Here is a 15,625-nt window from a genome sequence, read left to right as displayed (position 1 = left end):
ATAAGCTGACATTTATCAAAATGAATGAGGCATGGATAAGAGGGGATATCCAAGTGCCCATTGCTGACAGCAGAGACTAGCCTCCTCTCCTCCTCCTCTTCACAGATGTACCCTCCTCTCTCCATTGCTGCCCATACTCTCCTCCTCAGTAGTATTGCCCATTCCCCATCTGTCTGCACCTGCTGCCCTTGCTACTGCTGCTGTTGCTGCAGCCTGCTACTAGCCCTAGTAGTACTGCTGCTGTGCATTGTAAGCAATTTTTTTTCTGGTGGGGGCCTATCGAGGCTTCTAAATATGTTGCTTCTAATTTTGCCACCTTTCAAAGCTCCTAAAGCTATCGTAGATACTACTGCTGCATTGTCTGCAATCTTTTTTTGTAGTTGAGGCCTAACATGGCTTCTAAATATGTTGCTTCTAATGTTGCTGCTTAGTCGGCTAGTTTCTTCTGGTTGAAGCCTGCCTCATTTAATTCTTCTGGCTCTAATACAGTTGATTCCAACACTACTGCTGCTGCTGTTGTTGCTACTATTGCCTCATTACTTGGTAAATGTCTTCTGGTTGAGGCCTGACATGGCTTCTAAAAATGTTGTGTCTAATGTTGCCTCATTATTTGGCAAATGTCTTCTGGTTGAGGCCTGCCTCATTTAATTATTCTGGCTCAAAAACAGTTGATACCAACACTACTGCTGCTGCTGCTGTTGCTACTATTGCCTCATTATTTGGCAAATGTCTTCTGGTTGAGGCCTAACATGGCTTCTAAAAATGTTGTTTCTAATGTTGCCTCATTATTTGGCAAATGTCTTCTGGTTGAGGCCTGCCTTATTTAATTCTTCTGGCTCTAATACAGTTGATTCCAACACTACTGCTGCTGTTGCTACTTATGCCTCATTATTTGGCAAATTTCTTCTGGATGAGGCCTAACATGGCTTCTAAATATGTTGCTTCTAATTTTGCCTCTTAGTCGGCTAATTTCTTCTGGTTGAGGCCTGCCTCATTTAATTCTTCTGGCTCTAATACAGTTGATTCCAACACTACTGCTGCTACTGCTGCTGCTGCTATTGCCTCATTACTTGGTAAATGTCTTCTGGTTGAGGCCTGACATGGCTTCTAAAAATGTTGTGTCTAATGTTGCCTCATTATTTGGCAAATGTCTTCTGGTTGAGGCCTGCCTCATTTAATTATTCTGGCTCAAAAACAGTTGATACCAACACTACTGCTGCTGCTGCTGTTGCTACTATTGCCTCATTATTTGGCAAATGTCTTCTGGTTGAGGCCTAACATGGCTTCTAAAAATGTTGTTTCTAATGTTGCCTCATTATTTGGCAAATGTCTTCTGGTTGAGGCCTGCCTTATTTAATTCTTCTGGCTCTAATACAGTTGATTCCAACACTACTGCTGCTGTTGCTACTTATGCCTCATTATTTGGCAAATTTCTTCTGGATGAGGCCTAACATGGCTTCTAAATATGTTGCTTCTAATTTTGCCTCTTAGTCGGCTAATTTCTTCTGGTTGAGGCCTGCCTCATTTAATTCTTCTGGCTCTAATACAGTTGATTCCAACACTACTGCTGCTACTGCTGCTGCTGCTGCTACTATTGCCTCATTACTTGCCAAATGTCTTCTGGTTGAGGCCTAACATGGCTTCTAAAAATGTTGTTTCTAATGTTGCCTCATTATTTGGCAAATATCTTCTGGTTGAGGCCTGCCTCATTTAATTCTTCTGGCTCTAATACAGTTGATACCAACACTACTGCTGCTGCTGCTGTTGCTACTAATGCCTCATTAATTGGCAAAGGTCTTCTGTTTGAGGCCTAACATGGCTTCTAAATATGTTGCTTCTAATTTTGCCGCTTAGTCGGCTAATGTCTTCTGTTTGAGGCCTGCCTCATTTAATTCTTCTGGCTCTAATACAGTTGATTCCAATGCTGCTGCTTGGTTGGCAAATGTAGTCACACTATTATTACCCCTGAAACGACTGCGGCCAAAAGTCCTGCGCCTAGAGTTATGTTATATTATACTTGTTTTGAAGGTTTGCATTATGTGAAACGTGAAACTAAAAAAATATAATGGATTTTGGGGACACTCAATTCAATAACAGATTCATCAAATTATTTGCTGCATGCTTGTCTAATTTCTTCTGGATTGGGTCAGCCAAGGCTCCTAAAAATTATGTGGCTGCTAATAATGTCGCATTTTCAGGTTAATTATTTATGGTTTGGGGTTTACCTCTTCGTCAAAGTAAAATTTTTATTCTAATAATGTTACTTCTAATAGTGCCTAATTAGCAAATATAGTGTGACTTAATATTAAAATTCATAAAAAAAATCTATGTATTTGAGTGTTACAGTAGTCAATTCATAAATTTTGGCTCCTTTGCGTCGAAATTAGGTGCCTTTGCATTGAAATTTGACGTTGTGCACTAGACTCGGCGTGCGCGTGTGTGTCACGTGACGCGCGCATCGTACGTGCATCAAAAATGGGCGTCACCAATATAAATAGCCCTGCCCTTGCTTACACTTGTAGGAGTGCAATAGTTGCAAAACATGGCAGGACCTGGTATGATGACAGAGGAGCAGTTGAGGTACCTCATCAGGTACCTGCACCGGGAGGGATATGACAATATCCTTCCCTGGATAAGGGGCATACAGGCACTCCGCCGGAGCATAATGCAGAGGCGTAGACTGCGCAGGGAGTTTGGGGTGCGCCTAACTCTCAGAGTGCTCCAGAGAATCTGGAGCGATTTGAAGAGGCGCTACACCGAGTTGGTGGAAGAACTGTGCATGGAGGTTGAAGGTAGAGTTATTTAAAAAGAAAACATGTTATAATGATTTGCTATTTTACAGCAAAAATGTATTTAAGTGAATACTTTATTTACTATTGGAACAGTTGACTTTGACTGTCAATTGGAGATTATTTAAACAGATTATAATAGATTTATTTAAACGGAATACATGGGTTTCCCTTCTTAACGACAATAAAGCCACTTGATTCCTATTTATTTTGGTATTTAAACGGAATAAATAGGTTTCCCTTCTTAACTACAATAAAGTTAATTTTCCTGTAGTTACAACATGACACCTTATCCTGTATAATTCATACTGTACAAATGAAATTCATTCATTGCCAGCTGAGTGGATCCAGGATGACAATCTTGATGATGCAGCACCACCAACTGACCAGGCAGCACCACCACCTGACCAGGCAGCACAAAAAGCAGTGCCCCCACCTGACCAGGCAGTACCACCACCTGACCAGGCAGCACCACCACCCAACCTGGCAGCACCACCACCTGACCGGGCAGCACCACCACCTGACTGGGCAGCACTACCACCTGACCGGGCAGCACCACCACCTAACCAGGGGCTCAGTGTAGTCACTCAGACTTGGAACGCCTTTTATGACCACACTGAGCTTCTGATCACCAGGTGTATGCCATCAGGCAGAATATTTTGGAGGTCAGGGACATGGTGCAGTCTCTGCAGAGGGACAATGCTCATCCTCCTTCTCCACTATAATTTTATTATATTTTATTATACTGTCGGCCTAGCACCGTTGTGCTATTTTGTTTATTAAAAAAACGAATACTCAGATGGTACTTGAAGATGGGTTTCATCAAATTGCACTGCGCGTAAAAAAATTACTTTGCTCGCCAAAACACTAATACACGCCCGCGACAAATTATTTTGATGCGCAACGAAATTGCGGCGCATGTGCGAATTTCCCGCGAATTATTCAGCAAAGCGAAACTCCACAGATTCGCCAATCACTATTTGCTACTGTCTCTTTTTTCCTGCAAGCACCTGAGTACATGAAAAGCAGGGTAATTATACTATTCATTTTGGGAGGTAAAGCCTCAGAGTGGACTGAGTCTTGCATAGATTAAGAAGCCTTTTGTTACGCAGGATCCCCAGGCAAATTTTACAAGGGACCTGTGGCCGGTATCACCTGATATTTTGAAATCTACTGCAGTTCCTGCCTCAACCTCCTTATATTCAACTTTTTCTACATATGACATGGCTTTTCAATCCTCCTGTTTTGGTGTTTCTGACAATCTTTCAAGTAGTGAAGAGTTTGGGGCATTCTCTGATGAAGGCAGTTTGGAAATTGGACTCAGATGAAGATGAAGTTCAGTTGAGCCATCCACTGCAGTACTTGTAAGCCTATGTTTATGGTTCCAGCTTCAGTGCCAGCAGTCGAGTCTGTTCCAGCTTCAGTGCCAGCAGTCAAGTCTGTTCCAGCTTCCGTGCCAGCAGTCAAGTCTGTTCCAGCTTCCATGCCGGCAGTCCAGCTTCTGTGTCAGCAGTCGAGTCTGTTCCAGCTTCTGTTCCAGCTTCTGTGCCAGCAGTCAAGTTTGTTCCAGCTTCTGTGCCAGTAGTTGAGTCTGTTCCAGATTCAATGCCAGCAGTCGAGTCTGTTCCAGCTTCCGGGCCAGCAGTTGAATCTGTTCCATCTTCCATGCCAGCAGTCCGGCTTGTGACAACAGTCCAGCTTGTTCCAGCCTCCGTGCCAGCAGCCTTGCCGGTTCCAGCCTATGAGGACCTGTGTACCATAGCCTCTGGGCCCCAAGGACAAATCTACCTCTAGACCGCCTTCCCTGCTGTGAGATCTGATAGTTCTGGTGCTCCAGATTCTACCAGTCTTGTTGCTATCTGTGGTGGTCTTCCTGCTTTCCTGGGCAATCCTCCTGTTGTGGTTTATGACTTGTACAGTCCGCCACCTGTAATGGGTGTCTATGCTGGCAAAAAGATACGGGTGGAAAAAGGGGCTCCATTAAAAAAAGACAGGACCATCTCTATAGAGTTACATATGGCTCAGCTCAATCAAGATGGTAAACACAAGATTTATTACTTAAATATTTCAGCGAACTTTTTTTTATCAGATTATTTTTATTAATTGAATTTTCATGTTACAATAATTAACAAGAAGAAAAAGACAGAAGAAAGAGTAAAGAGTTGGTAAGGTTAGCAGGAGTGGGCACTCCTTGTAGTTGTATTATTGGTATTTAATTTGGTACACAACATGCACTTGGACATCATTATACTTTAAATTTCTGACAACCATTTGTCCGAGATTTCCCCAAATTTGCCTGGGCAGCCATGTGCAGTATAGGTAAGTTTTTGGCTTGGGAGTTTACTCCAGAATGCCTGCGTTGGGGCCTCCACAGCCTTCCGGGTCATTAGTATGGCTTTTTTAGCATAGTGCAAGAGCTGTAGCAGACAGAGTCTTTCACTTGATCTTAACATTAGTCCTTCCAAGTGGCCCAATAAGCAAAATGCAGGTGTCCGTATGATTGGTATGATCGGCAGGCCTATATTAGAACCCACGAGCCTTAAAACCTCAGACCATAAGCGCTATATTTTGGGACAGTCCCAGAAGACGTGGAGGTAAGTTCCTGCATCCTGTTGCCATTTCATACAGATATCAGTGCCAGTCTGTGTGGAGTCAAATAGACTCTGTTAAGAAATTTAGTATGGATATATCAGTCCTGTGTGGCAATATTAGTGTCTGGTATTTGGTCCAAGATGTCCTTCTAGGCATCTTCCTCTATTTGGGGAAAATCCTGGGACCACTTCAGGGAGACACTTTAAATGGAGACAAAGCTGTTCTGAATATAAAACCAGCTAAGTGCCTTGGTGAGTTCTGGCCTACGCAGATATTTCTCAAGGGTAGATGTAGTGGGGTCTGGAGTACCATTGGGGAATTGGGCCTGGAAGACATGCCGAAATTGCAGAAATCGGAATAACATGTGATTGCGTAGTGTGGATTCTCTTTGAGCTGGGCAAACTGCTTCAGTACCCCCCGCTGTACCACGTCTCCCAGAAGTTTCACTCCTGCCCTAGCCCACCATCAGGTAAGGTTCTAAATTGCAAGAGTTTATTATTACCCCAGAGAGAGTTTATTATTACCCCAGAGCAGTAATACTTCCTTACAGGTCCTCGGCCAGAATGGACCAACTGGCCGAGGACCTGTAAGGAAGTATTACTGTTCTATGGAAGTCACAGTTTTCATGGAGTGTGTCAAATTGTAGATAGAGGGGAGCCCTCTATGTAGTTGGTTGGCCAGAGCTTCAAATGATGAGACCACTGCTGCCTCTAGAACCGTGGCCTGATTATTGGGGTCAGGGTTAAGCCACCACAAGGCATATATACCAGCTGACTGGCATAGAAGTATAAGAGGAAGTTAGGAAGGGCTAGTAACCCCTTCCTTACTGGGGCTTGTAAATTTGCATTTTTATCCTTAGTCTCTCCCTGGCCCAAATAAACCCCCATACACATGCATCTAGTTCTCCAAACCATTTCTTTGTGGGTATAATGGGTGAATTGTGAAACCCATAGAGCAGTTTTGTCAGCGGTACCATTTTGAGAAGGGTGATCCGGCCTGGCAGGGACAGTGGTAGACCAGACCAATTTTGAAACCTGTTTTTCATGGTACGTAGGATGGGTGTTAAGTTCAGGTCCAGGTATCTGGGGCTTCCCTATGGACCACTATTCCTAGGTACTTAAAGGTAGTTACCCATTGCAACTGAGGGCCATGTTGGGGGTCTCTACGTGATTCAGAGTCTATGGGAAAGGCTAGGGATTTCCCCCAATTGACTTTGAGGTCTGAGAAGTTCCCAAATGAAGAGACCACCCCTAAAAGTGCTGATACTGACTCCCTCGGGTCTGCTAAATCAACCAGCATGTCATCTGCGTACATTGAGACCTTTTTCTCCAGTCTCTGCATCCTAAGGCCCACTATGTTTGTGTCGGCTCGTACGCGGATGGCTAATGGCTCTATGACTAGGGCAAAGAGGTAGGGGGATAGTGGGCATCCCTGCCTGGCCTGGTTCCCCTCTGCAGTGGGAATTCTCCAGAAAGTTCTGCATTCACCAGGAGTCTGGCCCTAGGTGCAGTGTACATTGCTTTAATCCATCTTATGAAGTTGTCTCTTATGCCGAACCACTCTAGAGTTGCCCACAGATAGGTCCACTCTACTGTGTCAATGGCCTTTTCTGTTTCTAGGGACACCACCACCCTCTGTCCCCCATTTTGGTGTGTGGCCCAATGTTCGTGTATAGGTGCCTAATGTTGATATCTGTGGCTCTTTGGGGCATAAAACCCATTTGGTTTGGGTGTATTATGTTGTCTATTACCAGCTTTAATCTATTTGCCAACACCTTGCCTATTACCAGCTTTAATCGATTTGCCTAGGGCTTTCCCTTCTTTCAGTATTAAGGTAATAGTGGCCAGAACACAGCTGTCTGGTAGTAAAATGTAAAATGCAATTAAAGAGAGAGCAGAGCTTAGGCCCTACCATGTTAATGTGGGCTTTCTACTGGGAGACGGTCTGGTCCGGGGGCCTTACCATAAGGAAATTAGATTATTGCCGAATCTGTACATTAAGCATTTCAGCTTCAGCCCGAGGGAGTCTAGGAACATGTACACCATCTAGGTATTGGCCTATGTCTTCTGCTGAGCTTCGAGCCATATAGGTTAGTATTGAACTCAACAAACTCTGATAAAATGGCCGCTTGCTCTCTAACTTCCTGTCCATCTCTCGAATGTATTAAGGATATGTGAGTTAATTGGGTTGGCTCCCTAGCTAGTATTGCCAGTAATCTGACACACTTGTCCCCTTTGTCGTACCAGGATGATACCCTGCGCAGCTCCCATTGGGTATACTTTTGTACATACGCCAGATTGAGATCTCTCTGGGCAGTTGCCAGGGCCTCTGCCTACTGCTCTAGGTCTATCCTGGAGAGGGCCAAAGCGGCAGTAGAGTAACAGGAGTATTGGCGAGTGGAGGGGTGGGTCCATTGCCACACATCTGTCAAGTTAGTAGCTTTAAGCCAATCTCCCAGGGCTGAGGAGTCTCCACTGGACTGCTCGAGTCTGTCCATCCCTGGGTTGGGAGTGGCATCGAAATCCCCCATCCATATAGTATGGTAATCTCCTATCTCCACAATTTTCCCCAAGACTACCTTCAGTAATTTGACGTCACCAGAGGGTGGGAAGTATACATTAACTAGGACTAATTAGAAGCTATTACAACTTTAAGGATTAGGTATTGTCCTCCTCTATCTGACACTATTGTCTCTATTTTGGGTTTAGTGGACTTCCTAAAGAGGATGGCTACTCCTCTAGAGTATGTGGAGTATTCCGCGTGGTAATTGGGCTTTTGTTGTTTGCCCCACTAGGTGTGTCTCCTGAAGCAGTAGTATACTGTATCCCCTAACATTCCAGGAAATTAATCTGATTGTGTTAGTGATTATTGTGTGGCCTTTATTAGTAGTCTGGTGCAAATCAATACCCCACCCCTCACACCAAAATCAATAATCAATACCCCATCACCAAAGACATGCATCTTTACCAACATTATGCAGCATTTTATGAGTGCCCATTCAGAGGTGTAGTACCAGGTAGAAGAAAAAGAGATAAAGAGGAAACAGAAAGAAAAGATAAGAAGACAGAGAGAGATGGACTCCGGTTATTTTGCTGTGGACGGGTGTCCAGCCAGTGAGTTGCGGTTGCAGGGTGTTCAAACATTTGCACTTTGCCGCCATCCATTACCCGTAGCTTGCCTTGGAACATCATACTGTAGCCGATGCCTAATTTTCTCAGGCGTCTTTTAACCCCAGTAAAAGAGCTACTTTGGCGTTGCAGGGCTGCAGAGTAATCCGGGTACAGGGAGACTGGCGTCTTTGAAAGATGATGTTACCTTTCTTCCTTGTGGCCTGTAGTGCCACATCTCTGTCCCGGTAATTCAATAGCTTGATGAGGTAGGGCCGTGGTGGTGCACCGGGAGGAAGGGCTCTGGTCGGGACCCTGTGTGCCCTTTTAGCTACAAATTGGGAGGAAAAGATGTCTGCCCCAGCATGTCCTTGAGCCATTGTTCTGCAAAGAGCTCTGGATTTTGGCCCTCACTGCACTCTAGTAGGTCTTATGTTTGAGCGCCTCTGGCAGTTCTCCATGTCCTCCATGCGGGTCTGTTGCTTGCTTCAGTTGTTTGTGCAGTTGCGCTATGTCAGCCAGTACCAAGGCAGTGCAGTCTTCCAGTGTGCTCACTCATCCCTCCAGTGCCCTGGTTCGCTTGCGTATTACCTGCACATCTTGTTTAATGAGAGAGAGCTCCGCCTTCACCTTCTCTATTTTTGCGGTGAGTGTTGCCCTAATGGTGGTCTGGCAGGTGTTAATAGTCACAATTACATCATGCATAGTTGGAATTGGAGTATCCAGTGTAGCGAGTGCCGTCTCTGTAGCAGGCTGTTCTCCTGGCTGTTGTGTAGCGTGTTGCGCTGGCGTTGAAGGCGAGTTCCACGTGCCATTTTGGGCTGGGCCCCTCGCAAACTGCTCCAGCTTGGAGCAGTATCCCCTCTCACTTTCTGCATGTTTCTACGCATTCCGCCTGTTCCAGCTGTGCCTCAAGGGTATAAACTACAGTTCCCCCAAACTTTTTTCCCTGGGTTTAAGGGTCAGAGTGGGCTGAACAGGGTTTTTGACAGCAGAGCTCTAAGTTTTGCTGCCTATCCATCCGCCATTCGGCTCCGTCACTTATTTCAGCAAACTTAATGTGAAGAAGTTTTCTGATTTGTTGACTGTTGGTACCTATAATTGGTATCTGAGCCGGCCAGACCGACCAGGTGCCCTAGACAACCTGGCCGGCGGCGGTGCAGGCTGAGCATGCGTATGCACGAATTGTGTATCCATGCGCAAGCTGAAGCCAGCGCTCATGCATGTGCTGACACCAGCATGCGTGCGCAGAAGCATCAAACGGTGTGTGCGCAAGAAGATGGGGAGAGAGGGGATCGGACAAAGGGGTAGGTGACAGAGCAGGTACGTGCCTGGCACACCCAACTTTGCGCCCTAGGCACATGCCTACCCTGCCTACCCCTAGTTCCGGCCCTGCTTGGTATGGTGCCTATAGTTTGGAGGAAAGCTGATGTAATTCAAGCATTTATGAAGGGATTACAATCTTGGCCTGACAAATATAGGCCTGTAAATTTGACCTGTGCAGTGGACAAGTTTTTTGAAGATTTGTTAAGGGATCACATGTTAGTATGTTTTGGAGTATCATATTAGCAGTATTAACCAGCATGGCTTTATGATGCATGGATCATGTAGAACATACAGTATTTCATAGTTTTTTTTTATAATTCAGTATGAACTTGTCTGCTTTCTAAACTAAGGTTTATTGGTAATGCTGTTTGTATATGGATAAAAACTGGCTAGTGATTTATGTATATAGGGTGATTGTCAATGGTGCATTCTGTGCACCAAGTAAGGTTCTTAGTGGGGTGCCCCAGAGTTCCATTTTAGTCCACTTTTCTTCAATATGTTCCTTAATGACTTTTGAGGCATTGTGTGCAATTTATCTGTATTTGCCAAAGACACAAAACTGTGCAGACCAAATCAATTCCATCCAGGTTGTGGCATCCATGCAGGGGGATCTGGACAAATCTGCAATCTGGACACATAAGTGTCGGATTTTTAAAAAATTGGGTTTATGAAAAAAAAGCACAGATGCTGAAAAAAACAGGTAAAACTTGTGTAACTTTTTTCATCGAATGCTATCTTATTTAAGAAGAAAATGAAACAAAATATTCCTGTGCTGATACAAGCCAGTAGGAAATAAATTGTTCCATTAATTTTCAATGAGGCTGAAAATCTCAAATGTTTTAATATACTGGAAAAATTAAAAAAGTTGTTAGAGAATATTCCCATTGAATAAATAAAGTTGTCTTTAATAAATTCCGGCTATTCAAGTTTTCAGAAAATACATTTTTTTGCATCCTCGTTTATCTAAGATCAGGAAAAAAAAGGCAATTGGATTTTTGATAAATTAGCCCCTTAATGTTGATGGATTTGATAAATAAGCCCCTTAATGTTTATCCATTTTGGTATTTATAAAACATGCTAGCCACCTTAAATTTTAATGGGACTATGTTAGGGAAATCCTTAATGAAGATGGACCTAAGGGAGAATGTACATAATAAACGTAATAACATTTTAAATTAAGTATTGCCAGTTACAAGGCATTATTCTGTGATTAAAGAGGTATATAAGGGAGAAGAGTTATACTCTGATATTATAATGACAAGTAGACTGTTACTAAAGCCAGAAAGAAAACTGCCTTTGCTACAACAGCAAAATTACATTTATAAAAACCTAAAAACCATTAAAATGCTTAAATGATGTTCTTATATTGGAAAGAATGACAATTTCTTTGATTATGCATAAACAGATTTTTTAACCTATTACATTAAGAAATACTAAGGGGGTTATTTATTAAAGTCTGAATGGCAAAAACTTGAATAATGAGAGGTTTTTTTTTTTTACTATAAAATCTGAATTTTTAGTGGATTCTAGTTCGGTCTGACTTTTTTTCATTAAATTTTTTTTTCATGTTCAAAAGGATAAAAATAAGATTAGCATTGACAACACATATCATCAAATTTACATCCTTACTGAATCCTCTTTGACATAAATATAAAAAGTATGTAGCTAAAAACTACAAAACCCATTGTTTGCTAAACTGACCATGCCAGAGACAAGTAAAGTTTGTTTTACTTTATTGACACAATAAAAACACACCCACCTATTGCTTCATGGGTAAGAATATCTAGAGTGTTCCTCTGTAACATTTCACTACAAATATGTTCTGGGTTTCTGCTGCTTTGATTAATATTGCTTGCAGATTGATTTTCAGTTGAAGATGAATGACCTCCGCAATCCATTTCTTCAATGTTGCCCCCAGTATGATGGCTTGTGTCACATTCTTTTCTCAACCTCCAATAACACAATAGAGGTGTTTAGTGAACGTAATAGACATTCACAGATGATGAAATAATGTAAACTACCACACAGACAGCTGTAAAGAATTATGCCAATAATACCAGAAAATGTAAATATTCTATACAGATTGAACAATTGGAACAGTCTATCCAGCACCTGCAACAAAATGTTTCTTTGCAGAAAAATCCTTTGTTTGCATGGAAAAGGTTGTAATCCTACTAACTCAAAGTGTAGCACAAATGCAGGAATAAATAGTTTTAGTATCTGCTAAAGCAAAGGGGGCATATTTTTCCAGTTATGTACCTATGTAACTTACCTAATCCACTTTGTCTGAAACCAGGTTCTTATACTGTTGAAACTTATTGGTTCCCCCCACATATTTCGAAGACGTTCATGAGTCCCTAAGTAAGAAATAGTCAAAGAAGACACATACATTGGATAACCCAAAGGCTGGTCACAGGATGAGTTTATAAGATTCCTCAGAACTTGCTTATTGTTCTGGATGCTGCCTCTCTCAGGATCACGATTACGGAGAAAAATCAATTCCTGCTGCTGCCCAGCCCACAGTCCTCGTACACACTCCTTGTTTACCTACAGCAAACATGTAAAAATCCTGTTACTTTTAACGTTTATTCATTTCAATCTAAATGATTCATGTTTGGGACTTTGTAAAAACTTTACTATTTTATACTTGTTCCAATTACATTTAGATTTTTCTAGTATGGTTACATGCACATAATGTGCCAACTTCATGATCAATTCAATGTATATTCAAGGTCAATATATCTTAAGTTCAAGGTAGAATATTAACATTCCTTAAAAATGGGTAAATATTTACCTGTTAAGAATGTTTAAATCAAGTATTATTAGCATGGGAATATTTAACCAATTTTAAGGAAAGCTAATATTTTTACTTATATACTGTATATACCTGCAATTCATTGTGGGTGAAAAAAATGCACTGCGGGTACTGAAAATGAAGACTTACAGCTACTACTAATCACTAGTATGGGTCAACTGTTATCTAGAAACCTATTATCCAGAAAGCTCTGAATTACGGGAAGGCCATTTCCATTAGACTCCATTTTAATGAAATAATTATAATTTTTAAAAATATTTTTTTCTGGTTTTCTGTAATAATAAAACAATAACTTGTACTTGATGCCAGCTATGATATTATTAATCCTTATTGGAGGCAAAACAATCTTATTGGGTTTAATTCAGAAAACTCCAGGTCTTTATACAAGTGAATGTGGGCAATAATCTTTAACAATCAATAATCTGACCTAGTACTAATTTATGGTATCAAAAACCAGGTTTAGTAATATTCTTGGAGGTAATTTCCTGCACAGTGCTAACACCAAAAACAGCAGTAGATAATTTATTGTGCTGAAAAAGTAAGTGTGTGTGGGGGGGGGATGCCAATTCACACCCTCCCAGTTAAATAGACCGCTAAGTTTTTTCCCCAGGCCATTTCTCCTGTGAAAACAACCTATCGACCTGTGTAAAAAAACTTGGTAAGTCCTGCTTTTGCATTACACATTCTAGTTTTTTTCTAATCTGTTCATAGTTCACCTATTCTCCCAATATTTTTTTTTTATAATCGTTTTTATTGTTTTTCAAAACAAAATACAAATAACAAAAAAAAAAGAGAAAGGTTGGTGGAGAAACAAGTCACAGTACTTGACATTTAGTGCTGTACATATGCATATCCGTACACATGACCAGGTACACAATTTCGCAGTACATCACATACATCATAACAATGATATGGAGACAAATCTTACAGGTACAGTTTCTCAGGTAGGATCAGCCCCAAGCCACAAAGCTTCCTCCCATCCCGTCCAGACCAAGTCAAACTTATTTGGTGTGCCTCTTTGGATGCAGACTAACCGTGCCAGGGTAATATGTTCCTGCAAAAGGTTTTTCCACATCTGTACAGTGGGGGAGTCACTCGATAACCACTTAAGAGCTATACATTTGCGTGCAAGGAAGGGCGATTCTCTCAGGGATACTAACACATAGGGGGACTTAGAGAGATATGTAATAACACCTAGCAGGCACACTTTTGGGTTCACAGGTATATGTATTTCAGTTATATGGGAAAGTTTCTCACAGACTTTCGTCCAAAACAAAGCCACCTCTGTGCAGCTCCACATCAGGTGAAGAAAATCGGCCCCTGGCAAATGACATTTGGGACAACAGTCATCTGGTCTTATATGAGCCCGGTGCATACGTACAGGTGTAATGTATGCATGATGTAGAATAAGAGTTTGGGAGAATCTACTTCTTACATTAAAGGACACCAGACTGGAAGCCTCCAAAGCTTCCTCCCATTCCTCATCCTCCAAGTCACTCATAGCTGATTCCCACCTTCCTCTGAAATTACCCGCTATACACTTCTTGTTTTTCATTAACACAGAGTAGAGCCATGACAGGGGATGATTTCTGCAGAAGCTAGTGAGGTATTCCAACATATTTTCCAGTGGTGATTTAGATATAACAACTGGGGATAAGGACCATTGAGCCTTAGTGGCCTGTTTAAGTTGGTAATATTGTAACCAGGCTGTAACCTCCACTGCATAATCGGTCTCAAACTGCTGTTTTAAAAACACCATCCACGTATAGATCCTCAATGACCTGTACCCAGGGCCGCCATCTGGGGGGACAGTCCTCCCGGGCCTGGTGGATTTCCCCGCTTCCAGGGGGCCCGGCCGCGACCTGACTCTGCCCTGCATTTTTCCTCACAGAGCTGCGTCCCGTGCGTACGCGTGACGTCAGTACACACGGGCGCAACTCTATTTAAGCCACCGCCGCCTGCAGTCAGAAGATTGAGGACTTCGCTGGAGGAGGACGTGCTTCCTGGAGACAGCGAACGGACGGTGAAGACGACGAAGAAGACCCTCCTGGAGGAAGAAGAAGACACCAGCACAAGCAGGTAAGTCCCCTGAGCCACCAATGTAGCCCCTGAGCCACCAATGTAGCCCCTGAGCCACCAATGTAGCCCCTGAGCCACCAATGTAGCCCCTGAGCCCCATACTGCAGGGCCCCTGAACCCCATACTGCAGGGCCCCTGAACCCCATACTGCAGGGCCCCTGAACCCCATACTGCAGGGCCCCATAGCCCCATACTGCAGGGCCCCATAGCCCCATACTGCAGGGCCCCATAGCCCCATACTGCAGGGCCCCTGAACCCCATACTGCAGGGCCTCTGAACCCCATACTGCAGGGCCCCTGAACCCCATACTGCAGGGCCCCTGGGCCCCATACTGCAGGGCCCCTGGGCCCCATACTGCAGGGCCCCTGAACCCCATACTGCAGGGCCCCATAGCCCCATACTGCAGGGCCCCATACTGCAGGGCCCCATGGCCCCATACTGCAGGGCCCCTGAACCCCATACTGCAGGGCCCCATAGCCCCATACTGCAGGGCCCCATAGCCCCATACTGCAGGGCCCCTGAACCCCATACTGCAGGGCCCCTGAGCCCCATACTGCAGGGCCCCTGAACTCCATACTGCAGGGCCCCCGAACCCCATACTGCAGGGCCCCATAGCCCCATACTGCAGGGCCCCATAGCCCCATACTGCAGGGCCCCTGAACCCCATACTGCAGGGCCTCTGAACCCCATACTGCAGGGCCCCTGAACCCCATACTGCAGGGCCCCTGAACCCCATACTGCAGGGCCCCTGGGCCCCATACTGCAGGGTCCCTGGGCCCCATACTGCAGGGCCCCATGGCCCCATACTGCAGGGCCCCATGGCCCCATACTGCAGGGCCCCTGAACCCCATACTGCAGGGCCCCTGGGCCCCATACTGCAGGGCCCCATACTGCAGGGCCCCTGGGCCCCATACTGC

General features: G+C 43.8%; 1 protein-coding gene across 3 annotated transcripts in view; it reads right to left on the bottom strand.

The window, feature by feature from the left end:
* Positions 1-15,625, bottom strand: part of pcnx2.L (pecanex 2 L homeolog) — a 643,210-nt gene that overhangs the window by 18,289 nt on the left and 609,296 nt on the right. For 2 of the 3 annotated variants that reach the window (XM_041562821.1, XM_041562823.1), the window contains 2 exons: positions 12,087-12,361; positions 11,574-11,764 (listed from right to left, as the gene is read on the bottom strand). In XM_041562821.1, the coding sequence (XP_041418755.1) occupies positions 11,574-11,764; positions 12,087-12,361 (466 nt within the window). The remainder of the gene's footprint in view (positions 1-11,573; positions 11,765-12,086; positions 12,362-15,625) is intronic. The other variant, XM_041562822.1, reaches the window with a different exon arrangement.

The sequence above is a fragment of the Xenopus laevis genome, chromosome 5L (assembly GCF_017654675.1).
Source record: "Xenopus laevis strain J_2021 chromosome 5L, Xenopus_laevis_v10.1, whole genome shotgun sequence".
NCBI classification, from domain to species: Eukaryota; Metazoa; Chordata; class Amphibia; order Anura; family Pipidae; genus Xenopus; species Xenopus laevis.
Note: the sequence above shows the minus strand (reverse complement) of the source record. Positions and strands in the feature narration are given on the sequence as shown.